This window comes from Ranitomeya variabilis, chromosome 5 (genome assembly GCF_051348905.1).
Source record: "Ranitomeya variabilis isolate aRanVar5 chromosome 5, aRanVar5.hap1, whole genome shotgun sequence".
NCBI classification, from domain to species: Eukaryota; Metazoa; Chordata; class Amphibia; order Anura; family Dendrobatidae; genus Ranitomeya; species Ranitomeya variabilis.
In genome coordinates, this window is record NC_135236.1 from 193,180,206 (window position 1) to 193,202,218 (window position 22,013).

The 22,013-nt window shown below is 42.2% G+C and overlaps 1 protein-coding gene across 2 annotated transcripts in view; it reads right to left on the reverse strand.

Annotated features, from left to right (window-relative positions):
- The window catches only part of SPPL2A (signal peptide peptidase like 2A), a 70,350-nt gene that overhangs the window by 22,216 nt on the left and 26,121 nt on the right, over positions 1 to 22,013 (reverse strand). For both annotated transcript variants that reach the window (XM_077263680.1, XM_077263679.1), the window contains exons 4-9: positions 19,960 to 20,049; positions 19,693 to 19,826; positions 7,510 to 7,661; positions 4,875 to 4,971; positions 4,693 to 4,794; positions 2,105 to 2,186 (exon numbers count right to left, since the gene is read on the reverse strand). In XM_077263680.1, the coding sequence (XP_077119795.1) occupies positions 2,105 to 2,186; positions 4,693 to 4,794; positions 4,875 to 4,971; positions 7,510 to 7,661; positions 19,693 to 19,826; positions 19,960 to 20,049 (657 nt within the window). The remainder of the gene's footprint in view (positions 1 to 2,104; positions 2,187 to 4,692; positions 4,795 to 4,874; positions 4,972 to 7,509; positions 7,662 to 19,692; positions 19,827 to 19,959; positions 20,050 to 22,013) is intronic.

Sequence of the window (22,013 nt, forward strand, 5' to 3'; positions counted from 1 at the left end):
CTCTATGGTTATCAATGCTGGATTATTATGAGCATCACCCGGTGGTCGGTGCTCATAGCAAGTCAGCAATTCTGCTACATACAGGCGATCTGATCATCACCTCCATATAGCAGAGCCGATCGGGCTGTGGCAGTTTCTAGTCTCCCATGGACACTATTGAAGCATGACAAAATAATTAAAAAAAACACACACACATATATCTGGTATCATCACGTTCAGAATCGCCCAATCAATAAAATAAAAAGGATTAACCTGATCGCTAAATGGCGTAGGGTGAAAAAAAGGCAAAATGCCAGAGCTACGTTTTTTTTGGTCACCGAGACATGGCATTAAAATGCAATAATAGGCGATCAAAAGAACATATCTGCCAAAAAATTGTATTGTTAAAAACATCAACTCGGCACGCAAAGATTAGCCCTCTCCCAACCCGAGATCACGAAAAGTGAAAACGCTACGGGTATTGGAAAATGGCGCAATTTTTTTTTTTAAACAAAGTTTGGAATTTTTTTTTCACCACTTAGATTAAAAAGAAACTAGACATGTTTGGTGTCTATGAACTCGGAATGACGTGGAGAATCATAATGGCAGGTCAATTTTAGGATTAAGTGAACCTTGCAAAAAAGCGAAACAAAAAACAAATGTAGGATTTCACTTTGTTTGCAATTTCACTGCACTTGAAATTTTTTCCCCATTTTCTAGTACACGACATGGTAAAACCAATGGTGTTGTTCAAAAGTACAACTCATCCCGCAAAAAACAAGCCCTCACATGGCCATATTGACGGGAAAATAAAAAAAGTTATGTTAAGTTATATTTCCAATTACTTTTGGTTCCTTTAAAACGAGGCAGCTACATATTAAAGAGCTATAATTTCTAAACGCGTTCTCTAATTAGCATGTGAATACCCTCAAATTAAAGTGGAGAGTCTACACTTTTAGCCTATATTGATTATATAACTGTATCTAGAAAATGATTTGGTAAACAGCTAATATGTCAACTTGTGTCAATGTCCAAATATTTCTGGCCCCAACTGTATATTACGGTAAGCCATTGTAATAGCCTAGACATTATCTTGCCATTTGTTTTGTAAGTATAATTAGATATTTTATGTAAGACTGGGCAATATTGACAAAACAAAAATCTCTCTATGGTTTTTTTTCCTAAAAATAAAAAAAAGAAAATATGTGATCTTTAACTTTAGGGTTTTAGAGATCATTTCATCTTCAACTTGTTTAACTGTTCACAATAACAGTAATTTTGACCAGGGGTGCCCAAAGTTTTACATGCCTTTTACATGTACTATTGACAAGGATTATGCTTTAAATAGTTGGCAACACCACGATGCAGCGAGCGCCTGTACTTGGTTTGAATAGTCATCCTGTGTTGAGAGATAGGAGGGGACACAAGCGACCAAGGGTGGATGGGGCATGGGGTACCAGGGTACACAGACAATTAGTGGACATGAGTGGGGGTTTGCTTAACTGTTGAGCACAGAATGGATCACAAATACTTAGCATAACCTTTAAATGTTCTCTGCTATCAGTCTGATCTGACGGGACAAGTTTCAGGGGGAGGTAGCTGGTACAAACAGCCATAAACCTGCTATTAGAGGGTTAAATGATTGGGGAAATATGACACATCTCTGGCCACATCTCCCCATCCACATGGTAGCTCACCGCTTCTAGGTCAGGAGTAGGTGCTGGTTACAAGCTCCCGATTGCCGCTATACGTTTGGTAGGAGAAGGTTCAAGCAACATTGTACATTCTGTCTGGTGCAGGTCGGTACAAGCCCCTAATTGGTGGTCGGTTCATGGCTCATAGAGACCATCCAACAACGACTCTAAGCACATGGAATGATTGTTAATGTTATCGTTCTGTGAGCATAAAATGTCACGTTGTCCTCTTTACACAGGACGATGTGCTGCAAAAAATGATGAATTTCTAGACAGGCTTAAAAATCCTCGCACTTGACAGGTGAGAGTTCTGCTTGTTGAGTGTTTGCCGACCTCTTTAAATGGCCAGGAATGATCCTTTGTCACCATCTCCTGACTTTGATAAATGATAATAAATAAAATGAAAATGTATTCAGGTTTTTTTTTCTCACCTTGAAATTTGGCATTCTTAAAGTTTTAATAAAGTTAAGGCAAAATGCAATCCCCAGAATATCCTGAAGTATCCAAATCCACCTAAAAGAACGAAAAAAAAAGAAAGAAAAAAAAAGACATTATAATCACAAGGGCGTTTCATTTTAACAGCAATAAATGTAAAAAGCATATTAACCCCTCCAAGACCAGGCGTGAAGAGTAAGGCCTGAAACACTGGCCGACTGCTTGTATTTTTGACTTTCCATATTTCAGCTGTACAAGGTGTTTTATGCAGTGGAATTTTTTATTTTTTTGGCACGGTTTGGGGTTGTGTCGTGTCATTTATATAATTTTCTTTTTTCATGAGAATATAGAAAAAAGTTGTTTTTGACAATTTATTTTACTAAATTATTTCACACTAAACAACCTATTGAGTTGCAGGATTTTTCAGACTATAAGCATTTCGGAGCAGAGATGCAGCTTCCTCTGTGATTGAGAGGAGCGCTGATATAGCATCCTTCTTGATCACAGAGAACAATGCAGTGGCACAGTGCTCACTCCTCCTGCCCCACACTGATCGATCTGATGATTGCAGGGCAGAAGAAAAACCTGAACCTGCACTGCACTACAGCTGAATGAGACCTGCACAGTCCTCGCCATACTGCAAGTCCTGAAAAAACATCACGGAAAACTAGAGCTGAAGAACCCCCAATGATCAGATATATACTACTCAGGATTAAAACTGATGTAGGATCCCAGCAGCGGAGGTGTGTGTCAGAGTTTACACATATACAGCAGATATGGGTGCATTCGCTGCTTGTCCAGCAGAGCTGTGTGTGGCTGTTTACCTTACCGGCTACTACCACCTGATAGCTTCCAATAGAGCTCCTAAGAACACTTTATTGATCTGAACCTACTGAACCGCCGCACAACCAGCTCTGCCCTCTCCTAGTGTATCATCACCCATCCCCTGCAGACTGTGAGCCCTCGCGGGCAGGGTCCTCCCTCCTTACGTACCTGTGTGCCTTGTTTTTTGCTCATGTTTAATGTATTTGTCTATATTTGCCCCGTATTTCACATGTACAGCGCCATGGAATAAATGGCGCTATAAAAATGAATAATAATAATAATAAAAATAATAATAATCCCTTGGAATATTGCCCCCCCCCCCCACTTATTTATTCACATTAGGAAGTTTTAATTAGTAGAAAATACATTTTTCTTATTTTCTGATGTCTAAAATAGGTATTTCTAGTAAAGTGCATCCTATAGTCCAAAACATATGGTAATTCTTACGTTTAATAAAATCATGTGGATACTATATGACAGCCCTATAGAGACTTACTAGCAGAGTGGACCTGGGCGAACTCAGATCCAAAAGCTATGGAATGCTTGTTAAACATTGTTAATGCTTAAATTCACTACATAGCAATCATTAAACGGAAATCTGTCAGCACAATCTTCTATGTAATCTGAGAGCAGCATAAAGTAGGGGAAGAGAGCCTGATTTCAGTGATGTATCACTTACTGGGCTGTGTGTTGATGTTTCAATATGTAATCAAAATCAGTGCTTTATTAGCAGGACACTAGTATATTATGCCTCCTACTCTGTGTAACCCCACCTCCAGCACTGATTAGCAGCTTTCTGCCTATGCACAGTATACACAGAAAGCTGCCAATCAGTGGTGTGGGGGGAGTTATACAGAGCAAAGCATTCAACCACTGCTAAATACCTGGAAGGTCCAGAAGCCAAGTGTGGTGCACACCCTAATGGGGTCTGCCATTCCTATCCTAGCATGCATGTGTCATTAATCTATCAATATTGAATAACTAATTCAATATATATTTTTCTGATTATATATAATCGGGCTGCTTAGTAACACTACTAACCTACAGACTAACCCTATATCTGAAAGTTAATAGCATTTTTTCTCATGATCGGTTCCCTTTAAAGGGAACGTTTCATCAAATAATTATCATTTTACATTGTATTTATTCATATACCACTGTATCACTATTATTTTAATTTTTTAAATCTCGCCATTTTCATACTGGCCACTAGGCCTAATACTAAACTCATACTTCATGTTCTATAAAGTTCATTAATTCAGTTGTCTCATTACTATCACAGAAACGATTAAAGGAAAGATAACAGTTTATGACACAGAGTTCACTATTCACAATCGGTGATGGCCACAGCTCGCCTCCTCCCCCCTCTATGGCCAGAAATCCCTGCTGTAGAAGACAAGGAGTCACAGCCAGTCTATTGCAGCCTATGTCCATGTGGCTACTAGGTGTCTAGTATAACGCACAGTGCCAGTGTGAAAAATTGCAAGGTTTCTGAATTTCATTTATAAATATAGATTGTAGTATGAAAAAGTAAAAAAATTACCTTTAAACAATAGGTCACTTTCTGATGACACATTCCCTTGGTCTCTGGAGCACACTGTAACTATGCCCAGTATGTGCCCACTTCACACCCACAAGCATTTACACGCTTATCCCCACTGACAGCTGAGCCCGCACCACGTGCTCACTATTAATAGGAGAGTGGAAACTGGCTCACGTGCATTTAGAAATACAGATCAGTTTGTATCACACACAGTACCTGTCTTCGTTACGAAATACTGCCCAAGTCACAGACACGGCTGCACAAAAGACCGCCAGGAAGACCAGACGCACTTCTGCACTTTTACTAAAGCATGAAATTCTGGAAAATAAATATCAAACATGTGTTAACACATATTATGTAAGAGAAGCCTTGATAAAAAAATATACAATTATACAGACCTGCATCTTCCGTATGGGATGTATTGGATCAGAGCAGAGAGACAATTGAACGTGCTCATTGCAGACGCCAAGCAAAACACAGAGATGATAACATACACTGGAAACAAAGGAGAAACTTGCTGAATTAATAGATGCACCATGCAAAACCTAATATGGAATTATGAAGAGGTTTTTTTAAGTGTCATATTTCTTGGTGACTGTAAGAAAAATAATGCAAATGAATCCGATAGACAAAAAATAGGCCCTCCTAGGGTATGTGCCTACGATCAGGAACTGCTGCAGGTTTGACGCTACATATTTATGCCAGATGTTACAGCATAGTGGATGGGATTTCAAGAAATCACACTACCACTATGGGTCCATAGTCGCGTGCGGAACACCTGCAGAGACTTTGGACGCAGCATGTGTTAATCTGCTGGGAGAGAGGAGGTAAAGAATAAGGCAGCACGGTGGCGCAGTGGTTAGCACAGCAGCCTTGCAGCTCTGGGGTGCTGGGTTCAAATCCCACCAAGGACAACATCTGCAAGGAGTTTGTATGTTCCCCCGGTGTTTGCGTGGGTTTCCTCCGGGTACTCCGGTCTCCTCCCATATTCCTGATAGGGAAAGTAGATTGTGAGCCCCATCGGGGACAGTGGTGATAATATCTGTAAAGCGCTGTGGAATTAATATATATAAGTGAGTAAAATAAATAAATAGCCGCACTAAGCCACATGGACAAATTAGCAAAGCGTTTCCGGATGCTCTCCTGACATCGCATCACTATGGAAAAGATGTCACCATGACCATATGGTATTAAGTTAGGGTGACAAATCACAGCAACCTAAGTAATCTCTGGAGTGTTTTCAACTTTAAAGGTAAACTTGTTATTTCTAGCGAGTTGTAGGAGAGCTGTTCAGCCAATCCTTAAAGGGAACTTGTCCAGTTGGCAAACGCTATTAACCTGTAGATATGGGATCATTCTGCAGGCTAATAGCGGTAAAGCTGTGCGACCGTCTTACTGAAAGCCCGGCTACCGGTAGAAAAAACTTCCTCCAGTTTCCAGCATTTAGTCATAGAGATACGGCTTCAGTCACTGCTGAGTACATGGCGAGCAGTGGCTGTAACCACGACCCGGCACGGACTGACAGCCAGCTCTGTACTAATGCATTGCAGGGCCAGCTGTCAGTCAGTGTAGGGGCATGGTTACAGCTGCCACTCACTGTATACGGAGCAGTGACTGAAGCCACGCTGACGGCACCTCTATGACAAAGCCTGAGGCTGCTGGGAAGAATAAAGTGAATTTTCTCCCAGAAGCCGATGTTTCAGTGCGACAGCTGCACAGCTTCAGAAAACTATTCACCTGAAGAACAACTCCATATCTGCAGTTTAATAGCATCTGGGAACCTGACAGCTTCCTTTTAATACAGTAATTTTAGGGTTTGGTCACTGGGATAGTCGTGATCTAAAAAAAAAAATGGAGAATGTGGGGGGGAATGGGATGGTGGTTGTGTTCCCTTGTTCACATCAAACTGAAGTATGAAAAGGAAGCTGTCCATACAGGTATTTTCCATTATAGTCTATGGGATATAAAGAAGTAGCCAAGCTCTCGAGAGTCCAGAAGGCCTTGCCACCAAGTTTTCCATATAATGGTGTGAAGGTAACAAAAAGTGTCCACAAATGGAGAACCTTTTTGTCCTACACCTCTTTAAATTAGACATGGAAAAACCAGCAGGCCTTTATATGTTCTACCTTTTCAAATGGATGCTCTTGTTTTAGCAGATGTATTGGTGTAGTCAACATACATTTTGGCCTAGATTCAATTTTGAGCCTTTTTTGTTGTTGTTTGCACCCAGTTCATTATACTACTCGCACTCTTTTTGAAGTCTATTTTATTATGTGCCGATTCCAGATGATTTCGGCTAATTCATCAATTGCCTCTTTTTAAAAAGTTGCAAAAGCTGGCGCAACTTTACTCTGGTTTCCCCCACCACCCACGATGTGGTTTTATGCATTCCTTTTTCAAAAAGTCGCATGTTTTGCAACATTTGAAAAAGATACAACTCTTTGCTTAAAAAGACGCAAAGTAGTTAATGAAAGGAAAAAGACTATTTTTGACTTTGCGCCTAATGTATGAACCAAATGTACAATGAATTTGGCGAAATAAACATCAGCGAATACCAGAAGACAAAAAAAGAAAAAGTGACTTAAAAGGGGTTGTCCACTACTAGGACAACTTCTTCTTAAATCTAAATGTTCGGCCCCCTTTAAAAATAATAAAGCCTATACTCCCCTCCCGCGCCTGCCGTGTCAGCACTCGCTCACTCCGGGGCTGTGATGCGGTGTTATGAAACGTGGTGCATTTACAGAAAGCCAGGACTGCAACTTCATGTTCAGCTTGTCCGAAGTCGGAGACAGCGACACCAGCGCTGATTGTGCGCCGGGCATCACAGCCCTAGGACCGGGAGCGCCGACATCGCTGGAAAGGAGCCGGCACGGGAGGGGAGTAGCTTTATTATTTTATCGGGGCCGAACGTTTAGTTTAAGAAGAGGTTGTCCTAGTAGTGGACAACCCCTTTAAAAAAAAGGCAAATGATGAATTTAAGTAAAAAACTAACATAAAAACCATGAGAACAAACCTGAGCTAAACAATACTTACCCAACCACTTATAGAAGAAGTAAAGCAGAAGTAACATGACGCAGCATATAACTACGAACAGGATGACAGTGAAAGGGGTGAATGTCACATTATCATCTTTCTTCTTCCCGCCTTCATTTTCCCCTGAATTTTGGGAGGGTCTTAAGTCTTCCCTGCAATAAAAAGTTGATATTTGACCGATTTTTTTTGTCTGCATTGTAAAATCTTAGATTGAGATTGATATTTACACACTACGATACATTTTCCTAAATTATCTACAAGAATTATGCATTTTTCTCTAAACTACCAACTAAATAAATAAATAACAATATGTTCCTCTCTCATGATCTGTACATAAAATAGCTTTTGGGCAGCTGTACATGCACGTGTACCCCAGAAACGCTAGCCAACGTGTTTATGACACTGCAAGAGTCGATCTTTTGGGGGAACCAATGATCAGGCATGTTAACAACCCAACAGGCCCATCCTTTGTTGGCCACGCCAGCAAACATCATATTTGGAAAGCCCCATACACACTCGCTTATTGGCAGGTTTCTAGTCCTAGATTTAATCCTTTGTGAATGAGATTTCTCTTGCAATATGCACATTACTGGAGCAGAAAAGGAAAAGTAAAACCAAATGATTTTAAGCACTGAGCACTTGTGCATAGATGTATGGCATTGACGCCCCTCATGTTCCAATGACAAGCTGCCAGTGTAGCAGCGACTGAGATACTGGTTTGTGGGTTCGGAGGTTGTTCTGGTATATACTATATGGTGGCACCATATAGCCATGAGTCTCAAACACATGGCCATCAAGATGCATGTGGCCCCTGATGCTCCGTTGCGCAGTGTCCAGTGAGCTAGGGGTCCGCAGACATCATCGCTTCTTTTCAACTGAATGCAGCTCTCTGCACCAAATTACCAAGAGCAACCACTGGCCAAATTAAAGGCCAGCAACTCACTTCAGCGTCCCGCCTGTGGAGGAGGAAGAGGACTCTGTGTGCCGAGGGAGCGAGGTCAGGTGAAAATATGTGTATGTAAGGAGCAACAGAATGGTAGGACATCGTTAATAGACTGGGACAAGGATGGGGACATTATTACAGGACAGGAGACATCATTACAGAACAAAGGATATCATTACAGATCAGAGGAGATTATTACAGGACAGGGGACATTATTACAGGATGGGGCTAATTGTAAAACTATATTCCTGTATGCGGATGATTGGGGGGTTAAAAAAGGAAAACATTAAAAAAAATTGAATAATATTTGGCCACTAAAAATGATATTTTATGTAAAAATTAAAGTAAAAAGACAAGACCAGTACCATAACCCATATGATAAACACCATTAAAAAGAATAAAAAACACTCAAAAAAATGATGATGATGATGATGATGATGATTGATGATCAAAAGTCATATAGAAAAAAAAATGGTATCTCTGAAAATGTCATCTTCTCCAGCAAAGAATGCTATTCATATTCAATTTTTTTCTATGTGCGGACTATGTACCCGGCTGAGTTTGAGACCCCTGATATATACAACCAGACTGCCAGTTGTTTACTAGACTGTGTAGACAGGCTGACAACAACGTATGCGCACAGAATGAATGCTAAGACAATCGTTTTGTGCCCATAGAATATTATGTTCATGGAATCACCTGATTATACAGGGAGATGTTGCTGCCAATAATACAAGTCATTGCATTTTGCTTGTTCATCAGGTGGGAGCTGTCCTTTTTACAAGGGACAATAGTCAGGAACTATGCTTCCTATGGATGCTCACTCCCAGACAGGGTGGATTGATTTAAATCACGCCGATTTAAATCATGATTTAAATCACGATTTAAATCAAAAGATTTTTTTCTATTTAAATCGGATCGATTTAAATCATGATTTTAATCATGATTTAAATCACTGATTTAAATCAAAAGGTTTTTTTTTATATAAATCACGATTAAAATGAGAAGTGAGAGCAGTGCGCATGTGCGCCCATAGTTACACGGACGAAACTAGGGGCAACGATCTAACGCCAGGGTGAGGGGGGGACCCCAAAGTAAGAAAATCTTTTTTGTTTTACTATATGGCAATAGGTAGGTGTTTAAAAGCAGCATGTCTTAATTGTATAAACTATTAATAGCCTCCACATTTTGTTCATACTGCCCCTTTAATTCCACACTTCTAGCTTGGTTTCACTTTTGGTTTAGTTTCTTTTTCCATTCAGTTGACATGCCCAAACTTGTTGGATAGTCAGCAGTACTTGGCTGTAGTAACAATCAAACTTCATAAGTGATCTGTGTGAGCCATGGCAGGTCGTAAGAGAGACCCTATTTGGGTTCATTTTGTTGAGATGCCAGCAGCAGATCTTGGAAAGAAAGGTGCAAGAGCAAAGTGCAAATACTGTCAAAAGGATATCCAAGGACTTGTTTGTCGTTTGAAATCACATTATGAAAACTGCAACCAGAAGGGAAATGAAGATGTTGATAGTGAAGTGTTTCTTTGGTCATCTTCATCACCGCACTTCTCATGATGTTGCCTCATTCACGCCACCAGGCCTTGCATCTCTTTGTTGCATCGTTTGCATTTTGCACGCATGCCTGCCTTACCGATAGGCGAAGGAGCTTCATTAAAATATTCCCAAACTGGGTCTCTTTTACGGCCTGCTGCCATTATAAGGAAAGAATGTAATAAACCTCAGATCGTACACACAAACAGATCCAGACTTGTCTGTCTGTGGCTATGCTGCAGTATTGTGCTCAAAGTTTCACTTTCATTTTTTTGTCTGCTTGCCCTTCCTCCTCAAAACACTTAGATTCACATTCTTCTTGTGTTGTGCAGATCTATTCCACTCCAAACAATCAGAAACATATTGTCTAACTTCTTGGACTTGGCACTGAAGGGGTTGATTCTGTATTCATAGGTTTGTAGAACAATAGGATTAAGGTCTTTTTCTCAACTCTGTTCATGTTGTAACATTTTTGCCATGAAGAAGAGGCTGGGACCTCTGCGGAGTCAAATTCAGTTTTGAGAACTGCGTAAGTAAAGCGAGCGTCTGTGATAATATAGGAGAGAAACTGCCCACTAATCCTACAGAAACCTCTGGAAGAGCATGGCATTGTGAATGTTACACATATACAGCCTTTATTCTACTGAGTTAAACAACTCAGCTTTATCTCATGATGGAAGAACCTTTGGATGGTAAAATATTTTCCTCAAAAAGCAGTTTATTGAAAAAAATCCGATTTAAATCAAAAAAATCCGATTTAAATCAAAAAAATCCGATTTTTTTGATTTTTTTTAAAAAACATTGATTTTTATCCACCCTGCTCCCAGATTATTGGCTTGTGTAGATGGGCTGTAAGAGGAGCGTGAGACTATATAGACACATTCCAGACATATGGCACTGTGCAGAGCTATAGATATACCCTAGACCAGGGGCAGACAGACTACCACCTCCATAGCAGGAAGAACTGTGCATTATGATGAGCTATTGGTCAGTAAAGGGCCTATATATATATATATATATATATATATATCTTGCACAGGGGGGCCTCTTCTGTCTGTGTCAGTCAGTGCCCTGGATCTCTAGTGTTGTGAGGGGCCACATACAGATATTCTAAATATTCACACTCTCTCATCGAACCATCCCGAATCTCTTCCTATTCGATTTGCTTATGTCACATACAGGTGCTTCTCACTAAATTAGAATATCATCAAAAGTATATTTATTGCAGTTCTTCAATACAAAAAGTGAAACTCATATATTATATAGAGTCATTACAAACAGAGTGATCTATTTCAAGTGCTTATTTCTGTTAATGTTGATGATTATGGCTCACAGCCAATGAAAACCCAAAAGTCATTATATCAATAAATTAGAATACTTTATAATACCAGCTTGAAAAATGATTTTAAAATCTGAAATGTTGGCCTACTGAAATGTATGCTCAGTAAATGCACTCAATACTTGGTAGGAGCTCCTCTGTATCATTACTGCATCAATGCGGTGTGGCATGGAGGCGATCAGCCTGTGGCACTGCTGAGGTGTTATGGAAGCCCAGGTTGCTTTGATAGTAGCCTTCATCTCGTCTGCATTGTTGGGTCTGGTGTCTCTCATCTTCCTCTTGACAGTACCCCATAGATTCTCAATGCATAAGAAGAAGAAATCCAGCGTGTTCACAGGTAATTAATAAAAGTTCAGTATTTATTGAAAAAACAATTGTTTGGCCATGGTGTGAACAACTGATGCATTTCAGCTCAACGAAGCATTAATCATGGTTGTGGTTCAAAGTGAATGGAACTGTATATACCCACAGATCCTACTGAACCCCAATAACATGCTGCTCACAAGGGCCAATCGAATCATTCAAAGTGAAATCACTTGTTGAAGTGTTAATACACGGATTGCCCTGAGTGTATAAGCGGGAATACTAACAAACAAGCTGTGTGATTAAAAACAACAAGTACAATACGTGCAAAGGACAAAGAATAATCACACAAAAAAGCACCTAAACATGGAAATGTAAATACATTCAATGTTGAACATATGTAAAATCATGTCGAGATTATGGAAACCAAAAAAAAGAAAAATTCAAAGAAATTTTTGCAAAGCAAAAAAAACTAATTACAACAAGCTGCAAATATTGCAAAATGAGATCATGTCTTATATTTAATACAAATGGTTGTCTTGTTGCTAAAATGAAAATCCAAAAGGACTCACGATTCAGAATTTTTCTCTTAAAGTTACCCCCGACTGGGTTGTGAACGCTCAAAGGCTTTGAATCTGAAAGATGCTGTGTCTCCTGCATGTACCAACAAAAAATGTCTGGATACCGCTGATATGTTCTCTGCTGTTGTGTTTGCCGCATCTGAAAGATGTCTATATATGCGTCTTTTTAATTCTCCGGTCGTGCTGCCTACATATTGCATGCTATAAGGCGCAATCAATGAGGTACATCACACCTCCGCTATTGCAGTTTATCAAGCCTGTGATATTGTATGCTTTGCTTGTGACTGATGAGGTCAATGTTTTTGTTTTTACGTACGTATTTGCATGAAAGACATTTAGTATTGCCACATGTAAAAAAGCCTTGTAGTGTGAGCCATAACATGTGCCTGCAATAGTGGCGGGTGGAATCGTGATCCACCCGCCGCTATTAACTAGTTAAATGCCGCTGTCAAATGCTGACAGCGGCATTTAACTAGCGCTTCCCGCCATCGGGACGGAAATTAGCGCATCGCTGACCCCCGTCACGTGATCGGGGGTCAACGATGCGTTGGCAAAGCAACCAGAGGTCTCCTTGAAACCTCTATGGTTGTTGATGCCGGCTTGATGTGAGCGCCACCCTGTGGTCGGCGCTCATAGCAAGCTTGCAATTCTGCTACATAGGAGCGATCTGAGCTTCGCTCCTACGTAGCAGAGCCGATCAGGCTATGCCAGCTTCTAGCCTCCCATGAAGGCTATTGAAGCATGGCAAAAGTAAAAAAAAAAAATGTTTTGAAAAAAAAAAAAAAAAAAAAAAATTAAAAGTTTAAATAATCCCCCCTTTCGCCCCATTCACAATAAAACAATGTAAAAAAAAAATCACATATTTGGCATCACCGTGTTCAGAATCGCCCGATCTATCAATAAAAAACAGGATTAACCCGATCGCTAAATGGCGTAGCGAGAAAAAGAATTAGAAACCCTAGAATTACGTTTTTTTGATCACCACGACATTGAATTTAAATGCAATAACGGGCGATCAAAAGAATGTATCTGCACCAAAATGGTATAATTAAAAATGTCAGCTCGGCGCGCAAAAAATAAGCCCTCACCCGGCCCCAGATCACGAAAAATGTAGACACTACGGGTATCGGAAAAATGCACCATTTTTTTTTTAGCAAAGTTTGGAATATTTTTGTTTTACCACTTAGATAAAAAAGAACCTAGGCATGTTTGGTGTCCATGAACTCAGAATGACCTGGAGAATCATAATGGCAGGTCAGTTTTAGCATTTAGTGAACCTAGCAAAAAAGTCAAACAAAAAACAAGTGTGGGATTGCACTTTTGTTTGCAATTTCACCGCACTTGGAATGTTTCCTGTTTTCTAGTACACGACATGCTAAAACCAATGATGTCGTTCAAAAGTACAACTTGTCCAGCAAAAAATAAGCCCTCACATGGCCATATTGACAGAAAAACACCAAGGTTACTTACGGGTAGCCGGTTTTTCCGGAGCCCATGACGGCACACCTGAGAGAGGGGATCCGCCCAGTCAGGACAGGAACCCTACTGAAAATAAAAGGGCGGTACCTCTCCCTCGCTTCAGTTGGTTTTCAGAGCATGAGAGGCCCCCCTGGTTAGTATACATGGCAATCCAACACCACATTATATTAACTAAACACACCCAAAACAATAGTGCACACCGAAAGGGTGAAAAAAAGGGGGGGAATATACGGGTGCCGTCATGGGCTCCGGAAAAACCGGCTACCCGTAAGTAACCTTGGTGTTTTCCCTTCCCCCATGACGGCACACCTGAGAGAATTTTGTAGAATGAAACCTTAGGGAGGGACCACCGCTTGGAGCACCCTTCTACCAAAGGTTAGGTCAGCAGAGGAGGAAAGGTCTAGCCGGTAGTGTTTGAAAAAAGTTGAGGGTGAGGACCAGGTAGCGGCCTTGCAAATTTGGTCAATTGATACCTCAGCTTTCTCTGCCCAGGAGGTAGCCACGGCTCTGGTGGAGTGAGCCTTGATGCCGTCAGGAACCGGAGTGCCACTTGCAGAATAGGATAAACTAATGGCCTCCCTGATCCATCTAGCAATGGTACTTTTAGCTACCCCGCACCCTCTTTTGCTACCCTGAAAGGCTACGAATAGGGTTTGGTCTTTCCTCCACTGATTAGTCACAGACATGTATTGTAACATAGATCTTCTCACATCTAACATGTGGAACCTTTGTTCCCCTGGATTTTTAGGATTACTACAGAAAGATGGTAAAGTAATCTCCTGACTCCTATGGAACTTTTGAACCACCTTGGGGAGATAAGCCGGGTCTGGTCTTAGAACAATCCTGTCATCAAAAACCTGAGTATAAGGAGGGCATATTGACAGGGCCTGTAAATCACTTACCCTACGTGCCGATGTTAAGGCTACTAGTAAAACTGTTTTAAGGGTAAGTAACTTAGGTGATAACTCCTGCAAAGGCTCAAAGGGCTGTTTAGTCAGGGCTTCTAAGACCAAATTTAGATCCCAAGGAGGGATTTTTGGGATAATAACTGGCCGAGATCTACTACAAGATTTTATGAATCGTGAGACCCATTTATTTGAGGCAAGATTACAATTATATAGGGCCCCCAAGGCAGAAACCTGAACTTTAAGGGTGCTGGTTGCTAACCCAAGATGTAATCCTGCTTGCAGAAACTCTAGGATAGGACCTATTGGAGCCACCTCCCCCAATGGTTCCCCCAGGAAGTCGAGAAATTTTTTCCATGTCCTACCATAGATTCTAGAGGTTATGGGTTTTCTGCTTTTCAACAGGGTGGAGACTAACCCTGGAGAGAATCCTTGGCGACTTAGTAACGCCCTCTCAAATTCCAGGCTGCGAGATGGAAGCCCTTCACCTGAGAGTGGGTCACTGGGCCCTGGGTTAGCAGGTCCGGAACCTCTGGCAGGATCCATGGGTCTGTTACAGACATCTGCCTTAGAAGGGAGAACCAAGGTCTCCTTGGCCAAAAGGGAGCTATGAAGATGATATTCGCCTGATCCTCTCTGATCTTCCGGATCACAGCTGGAATCATCACTATCGGGGGGAATGCGTAGGCCAGAGAAAACTTCCAAGGTATCAGTAGGGCATCTACTGCGAAGGGATGTTCTCTCGGATTCAAGGAGCAGAACCTCCTGACTTTTCTGTTGTGGGAGTTGGCGAACAAGTCTATCTCTGGTGTGCCCCAGGCTTGGACTATTTGTTGAAATATCTGGGGGTTTAATGACCATTCCCCCTGCCTTAAGCCTCTGCGACTCAGGAAGTCCGCTTGAGTGTTTTCTGTGCCTTTGATGTGCAATGCCGACAGAGATGACAGGTGTTGTTCTGCTAGTTGAAAGAGTATGTTTGATGCCTGCATGAGGCCTTTGGACCTCGTTCCCCCCTGATGATTGACATACGCCACCACTGCTCGATTGTCCGTCAGGATTCGAGTATGGCGACCCCGGAGTAAAGGAAGAAAATGTCTTAGGGATTTCTCCACTGCCCACAGCTCTTTTTCGTTTGATCCATAGTTCTTTTCTCGTATGGACCAGGTCCCTTGTACAGAGTGAGACCTCAGGTGAGCCCCCCAACCTGTACCGCTTGCGTCGGTCGTGATAATGTCTATGACCGGATTTTGCCACCGGACCCCCATTGTCAGGTGGTTTCTCACAGTCCACCAAACTAGGGAATCCCTTACGCCCAGGGAGAGACATAGATTTCCTTCTAAATGCCCTTTTAGCAGTCTTTGGGCTGAGAGAACTTCCCACTGTAGTTGTCTTAGGTGGAATTGTGCCCATTCTACTGCCGGAATACACGATGTTAACGAGCCTAGAAGGGACATTGCCTTTCTCAGAGTCATTGTCGGCTGGCGTATTGCTGTACCGGTCAGATTTATTATTTTGTCTACCTTGTTTTCTGGAAGAAGGCAGAGCTGACGTTCGGAGTCCAGTATTAACCCCAGGAAGGACTGTAATTTTACTGGCAGCAGTCTGGACTTGGGGATATTTATTATCCAACCCAGCTCCCTTAGAGTTGATGTTACCACTGATACTTGATGAGTGCAGTGGGACTCTGATCTTCCTATTACCAGGAAATCGTCCAGATATGGGACAATGACTACATCCCGGGACCGGAGGTATGACATTACTTCCACCATCACCTTGGTGAACACCCTGGGAGCTGTAGACAGACCGAACGGAAGGGCTGTGTATTGATAATGTTTCATCTGGTTCTGGACATAGAGAGCTACTCTCAAGTATTTCTGATATTCCGGATGCATTGGTATATGATAATACGCATCTTTCAAGTCTATTACTGCCATGAAGCAGTGTTGGAAAAGGAGTTTTATGGTCGTATTTATAGACTCCATCTTGAAAGAGTAGTTCTCTATGGATTGGTTGAGTTTTTTATTTCAGCCTGTATTATGGCTTTAAGGCTAGTGGTGAAATTAGGGGTTTCTTCTTGAATAGTCTTATTTATGCAGTCAGCACAGAGATCCTTCCGATACTGCACTGCGAGCGGGTTTTTACAAAGGGCACACTCTCGGTTCTTTGTTTTACCGGTAGCTTTCCTGGACCCCTAGTGATCAAAACAGAAAAATGGACCCTGTTACCATAAGGGATACATTCACGTAGATCACTCACCACCGCCGACAATCAAGGGTACCGATTTTTGAGGCTGGACAGATGCACGTGAAGCGTCCCTCCTGGACGTTGACGAATCTTGCCGGACGGAACGACCACTGTTTTTACCACTTGAGCGGCTGCTCCTGGTATGTTGGTGGCTCGGCAAGGCATCTGGTGAGAGCTCCGGCTGCTGCTGCTGTGAAGAAGACTGCTGCAGCTGCTCTTGTTGTCCTACCTCCATGGCGAAGTTTTTGGACATGAGCGCGTCTTCTGTGGTCCAGCACCCTTTTATGGGGCGACCACTGCACTCCCCGCCTCTCCGGTGCCCAATAGTGATCCCTCCCCCTCTCTGCCATGCCGCCGGAGTCTTCATTCACCGGCCGGCGTTTTCTTCATGGGCGCCGCCATCTTGGATCCGGCGCCTGCCTCCGACGTCACACGGGCACGCCCATTCACAGCGGGCCTGACGTGCGACGTCAGAAGAGCGACCCGGAAGCGGCCGCCGCGCCGGCAGAGAGGGATGGGCGGCGTGGCAGCCATGGAAGGAACCCGGTCCTCCAACCATGCTGCACAACGCCCGCACGGACGCAGTGACCCGGGGGGACCTGCGGACGGCGCCTCCAGGACCCGAACCTCCGACGCACAGGCGCTGCCTGTTCTTCCACGCCGGGACGGGACCTGGGTAAGTCGAACCGCCGTGTTCAGCACAAGGGTCCCTGTCAGGACAGGAAACCCAACTGAAGCGAGGGAGAGGTACCGCCCTTTTATTTTCAGTAGGGTTCCTGTCCTGACTGGGCGGATCCCCTCTCTCAGGTGTGCAGTCATGGGGGAAGGGAAAATAAAAAAGTTATGGCGCTGGGAAGGAGGGGAGCAAAAAATGAAAACGCAAAGTCGAAAAAAAATCCAGTCATGAAGGGGTTAAGAAAAAAATTCTGAATCGTGAGCTCTTTTGGATTTTCATTTTAGCAACAAGACAACCATTTGGATTAAATATAAGACATGATCTTATTTTGCAATATTAATAGCTTGTAGTAATTATTATTATTTTTTTATGGTTTCCACAATCTCTTCATGATTTTACATACGTTCAACATTGAATGCACTTACATTTCCATGTTTAAGTTCTTTTTTTGTGTGTTTATTCTTTGTCCTGTGCATATATTATACTTGTTGTTTTTATTCACACACTTTGTTTTTTTAGTATTCCCCTTTATATATACACAAGGCAATCCATGGGTTAACACTTCAACAAGTGATTTCACTTTGAATGATTTGATTGGCCTTTCTGAGCAGCGTGTGATTGTGGTTCAGTAGGATTTGTGCATTTGCCAAAGCCGCATGTCAACATGTTTTTTAAGAACTGATTTTTCACTAAATACTAGACTTTTATTACTTACCTGTTAACACTCTGGATTTCTTCTTCTTGTGCATTCCTCCACCCGGAACCTGGACTTTGCTGCAACGGGTGGTGAGCTGACTCTCCCTTCCCCGTCTTCCATTGTTTACCAGAGATTCTCTATGGGGTTAAGGTCAGGCGGGTTTGCTGGCCAATCAAGCACAGTGATACTGTGGTTTATAAACCAGGTATTGGTACTTTTGGCAGTGTGGACAGGTGCCAAGTCCTGCTGGAGAAAGAAATTTCCATCTCCAAAAAGCTTGTCGGCAGAGGGAAGCATGAAGTGCTCTATAATTTCCTGGTAGACTGCTGCACTGACTTTGGTCTTGATAAAACACAGTGGACCTACACCAGGAGATGACATGGCTCCCCAAACCATAGCTGATTGTGGAAACCACACTAGACCTCAAGCAGCTTGGATTGTGTGCCTCTCCACTCTTCCTCCAGACTCTGGGACCTTGATTTCCAAATCAAATGCAAAATTTACTTTAATATAAAACAATACCTTGGACCAATGAGCAACAGTCCAGGTCTTTTTCTCCTTGGCCCAGTTAAGAAGCTTCTGACGTTGTCTATTGGTCATGAGTGGCTTGACACAAGGAATGCGACACTTATAGCCCATGTCCTGGATACGTCTGTGTGTGGTGGCTCTTGAAGCAATGACTCCAGCAGCAGTCCACTCCTTGTGAATCTCCCCCAAATTTTTGAATGGCCTTTTCTTAGCAATCCTTTCAAGGCTGCGGTTATCCCAGTTGCTTGTGCACCTCTTTAACCACACTTCTTCCTTTCACTCAACTTTCCATTAATATGCTTGGATACAGCACTCTGTGAACAGGCAGCTTCTTTAGCAATGACCTTTTGTAGCTTACCCTCCTTGTGGAGTGTGTCAATGACTGCCTTCTGGACATCTGTCAAGTCAGCAGTCTTCCCCATGATTGTGGAGCCTCATGAAACAAACTGAGGGACATTTTTAAACACAAAGGAAGCCTTTGCAGGTGTTTTTTGTTAATAATTCTATTTTACTGAGATCATGACTCTGTATAATATAGGAGTTTCACTTTTTGTATTGAAGAATTGAAATAAATTAACTTTTTGATGATAATCTAATTTAGTGAGACGCACCTGTATATTCCACCATTACACGGTGGGAGACTTTGTTATTCGGGGAACTGTGTGAACTGAAGTCCTCTCTATAGTTCTAGATATCCGAGTGTTAGTCTTTGTACTATTAGTGAAAGCTAGAGCTTGTAATAGGTCAGATTCCAATAGCCGTCACATATAAAGCTATTGTTCTTTATGTCATGCCACAATAAATAGGTTTAGATAAGCTGAGCATTTACAAAGGTGACAGTACAGTGCCAAGTGTGTGACACATGCATTATAGGAGCAGGATCCCTTCCCTCCTCCACATGTGACATGGCATTTGAGCAGACAATCTCCCTCCTTCACACTTACAGCTCTGATACTCCACTCCAGTAGCCACCGAGTGCCACAGTGAACACGGAGATAAGAAATATGACCAACATGCTGTAATCGAACAATGGAGGCGATGGGGAATACATTGTCACATTAATATTCTTTCCAACATCCTAAGAAGAGAAGAGAAAAATAAACAAGTTGTTGGTTACTCACCTTCTGGTGTTAGTTTTACCAAATGCACACATGGAAGCACCGTAACCCTTTCCCTCTCAAGCTAAACCATTGTATATAAAGGGCACATACCTGCTCCATGCCACGGATATCTCCATATTTCACATATGCAATAGGTATTGTAAGGCTTTCATAGCCACTTCTGTTGTCTGTGGGACGAGGCTGTAATAGATGGGACTGTATTAATAACATTAATGCGGTAATTATATAAATTCACAAGGCCTGGCGATCACACCGAGCTCCGGAAACATCGTGTCCTCCAGACTAATACAGCACATATGGGAAAAACGGCAATGCAATCCTAGGACTGTAAGAATTGCTGACTGTTACTACTTGGGCAATATGTATAGATTTTGCCCAAATATTACTCTTGTTCTTTACACAGGCCACGGCCATCATTTACGAAAAAGGGAGAAACACAGTCCTTGTTGGACACTGCATCTGTCACTCCAGCATTCACTTATCCAGGGCTCATATAATAAAAGTCTATACACATTCATTGCCATACAGGGCCAAATTGTGAGGGCTAGATGACAGAGGTACGTCACTTACAACAAGGCAGGTCTTGTGGTGTATTAATGGTATGCAGTGCTTAGTACTGATCAAAAGTAGTCCGAGTAGGGACAGCCTGTCAATATGTGACCTTGGACGCCAAAGGCTCAATGATAGGGAGTGAAGGCTAGTCTGTCTGACCAGCTACCCAAAATGCTGAAGAAGTTAATGCCAACTATGACAGAAAGGTGTCAGAAGACACAGTGCATCACAGAGTACTGTTCACAGGGCTGTGTAACCACACAACAGTTATTGAGCCCAAGATGATCACTGTCCACTAATGAAAGTGTCTACATTGGACATATGAGCATCAGAACTAGGCTAAGAAGTAATGGAAGAAGGTGGCCTTGTCTGATCTCATTTTACTTTACATTATGTGGACAGCTGAGGGCATGTGCATCTTTTCCAGAGGAAGGGATTGGACACACCATGAGAGGACGGCATTCTGGTGGAGGCATTGTGATGCTCTGGGCAATGTGCTGCTAGTGAACTTTGGGTGCGGCCATTCATGTGGAGGTTACCATCACATGCATCACCTACATAAACAATATTGTTGACCAAGGACACCCCTTTATGGCAGTGGCTTCTTTAGCAGGATAATACGCATTGCCACATTGCAAAGATGGTTCAAGAACATGACAAATAATTCAAGTTGCTGACATGATCCCACACACTGAGCATCTGTGGGATGTGATAAAGAAAAAGCCAACTGTGCATCTGCTGCTACTTTCCTGGGCATCTTCAGAGGTCTTGTGGAGTCCATGCCTCAACAGGTCAGCATAATGGGGCTCTGTCAGCATAATGGGGTCTCCACAATATTAGTGGTCTTAATGTTATGGCTGATCAGTATAAACTAATGTCACCCAATAAAGTATATGTTCCTTAAATTGAGAACAGTCCTTTACCTGTGCGACCTGAGTAGTATCACAGGGTGCTGAAAATGGTGCCAAAGGAGGCTCAGCACCCAATGTTTGTGACCATCAACACTTTTTACATTTATTGTACACTATTATTTAACCTCTGTAGATCACTATGTATGGCGCTGCTATCTGTTCACTATTTGGTGGGATTTACATGAGTAGCACTGCTACAGTAGAGTGGCACTGTACATTGGATATTTTTTTTCACTGTATGGTGATGAAAAGCAGAGATATTTATGACACCAACTACTGTTAAAAAAGTTGCCCCCATATTCACTTCACCACTGATTACTTTCCCTTCTAATGGAGGAAATAAACTTTCAGAGCAGTTTCCGAGATACCAATAATGGAGAGCCTGATGTTTTGTTGGATGGCATCAGACTCACATACAGTAGCCCGGCCATGTTTTCCCTCACTGGCTTTATGTATATCTACTCATTTAATCATTGCTAACAGTTATCCATCCTGCAGTTTCTTTATGGGCATTAACCAAGTGGAATCGTACAGCGAATATGAAAAATAGTGAAGATTATTATTAGTGATGAGAGAGTATACTCGTTGCTCGGGTGAACTCTGAGTATTTGTTATTGTTCGGAGATATAGTTTTCATTGCCTCAGTTGCATGATTTACGGCTTCCAGATACGCTGAATATA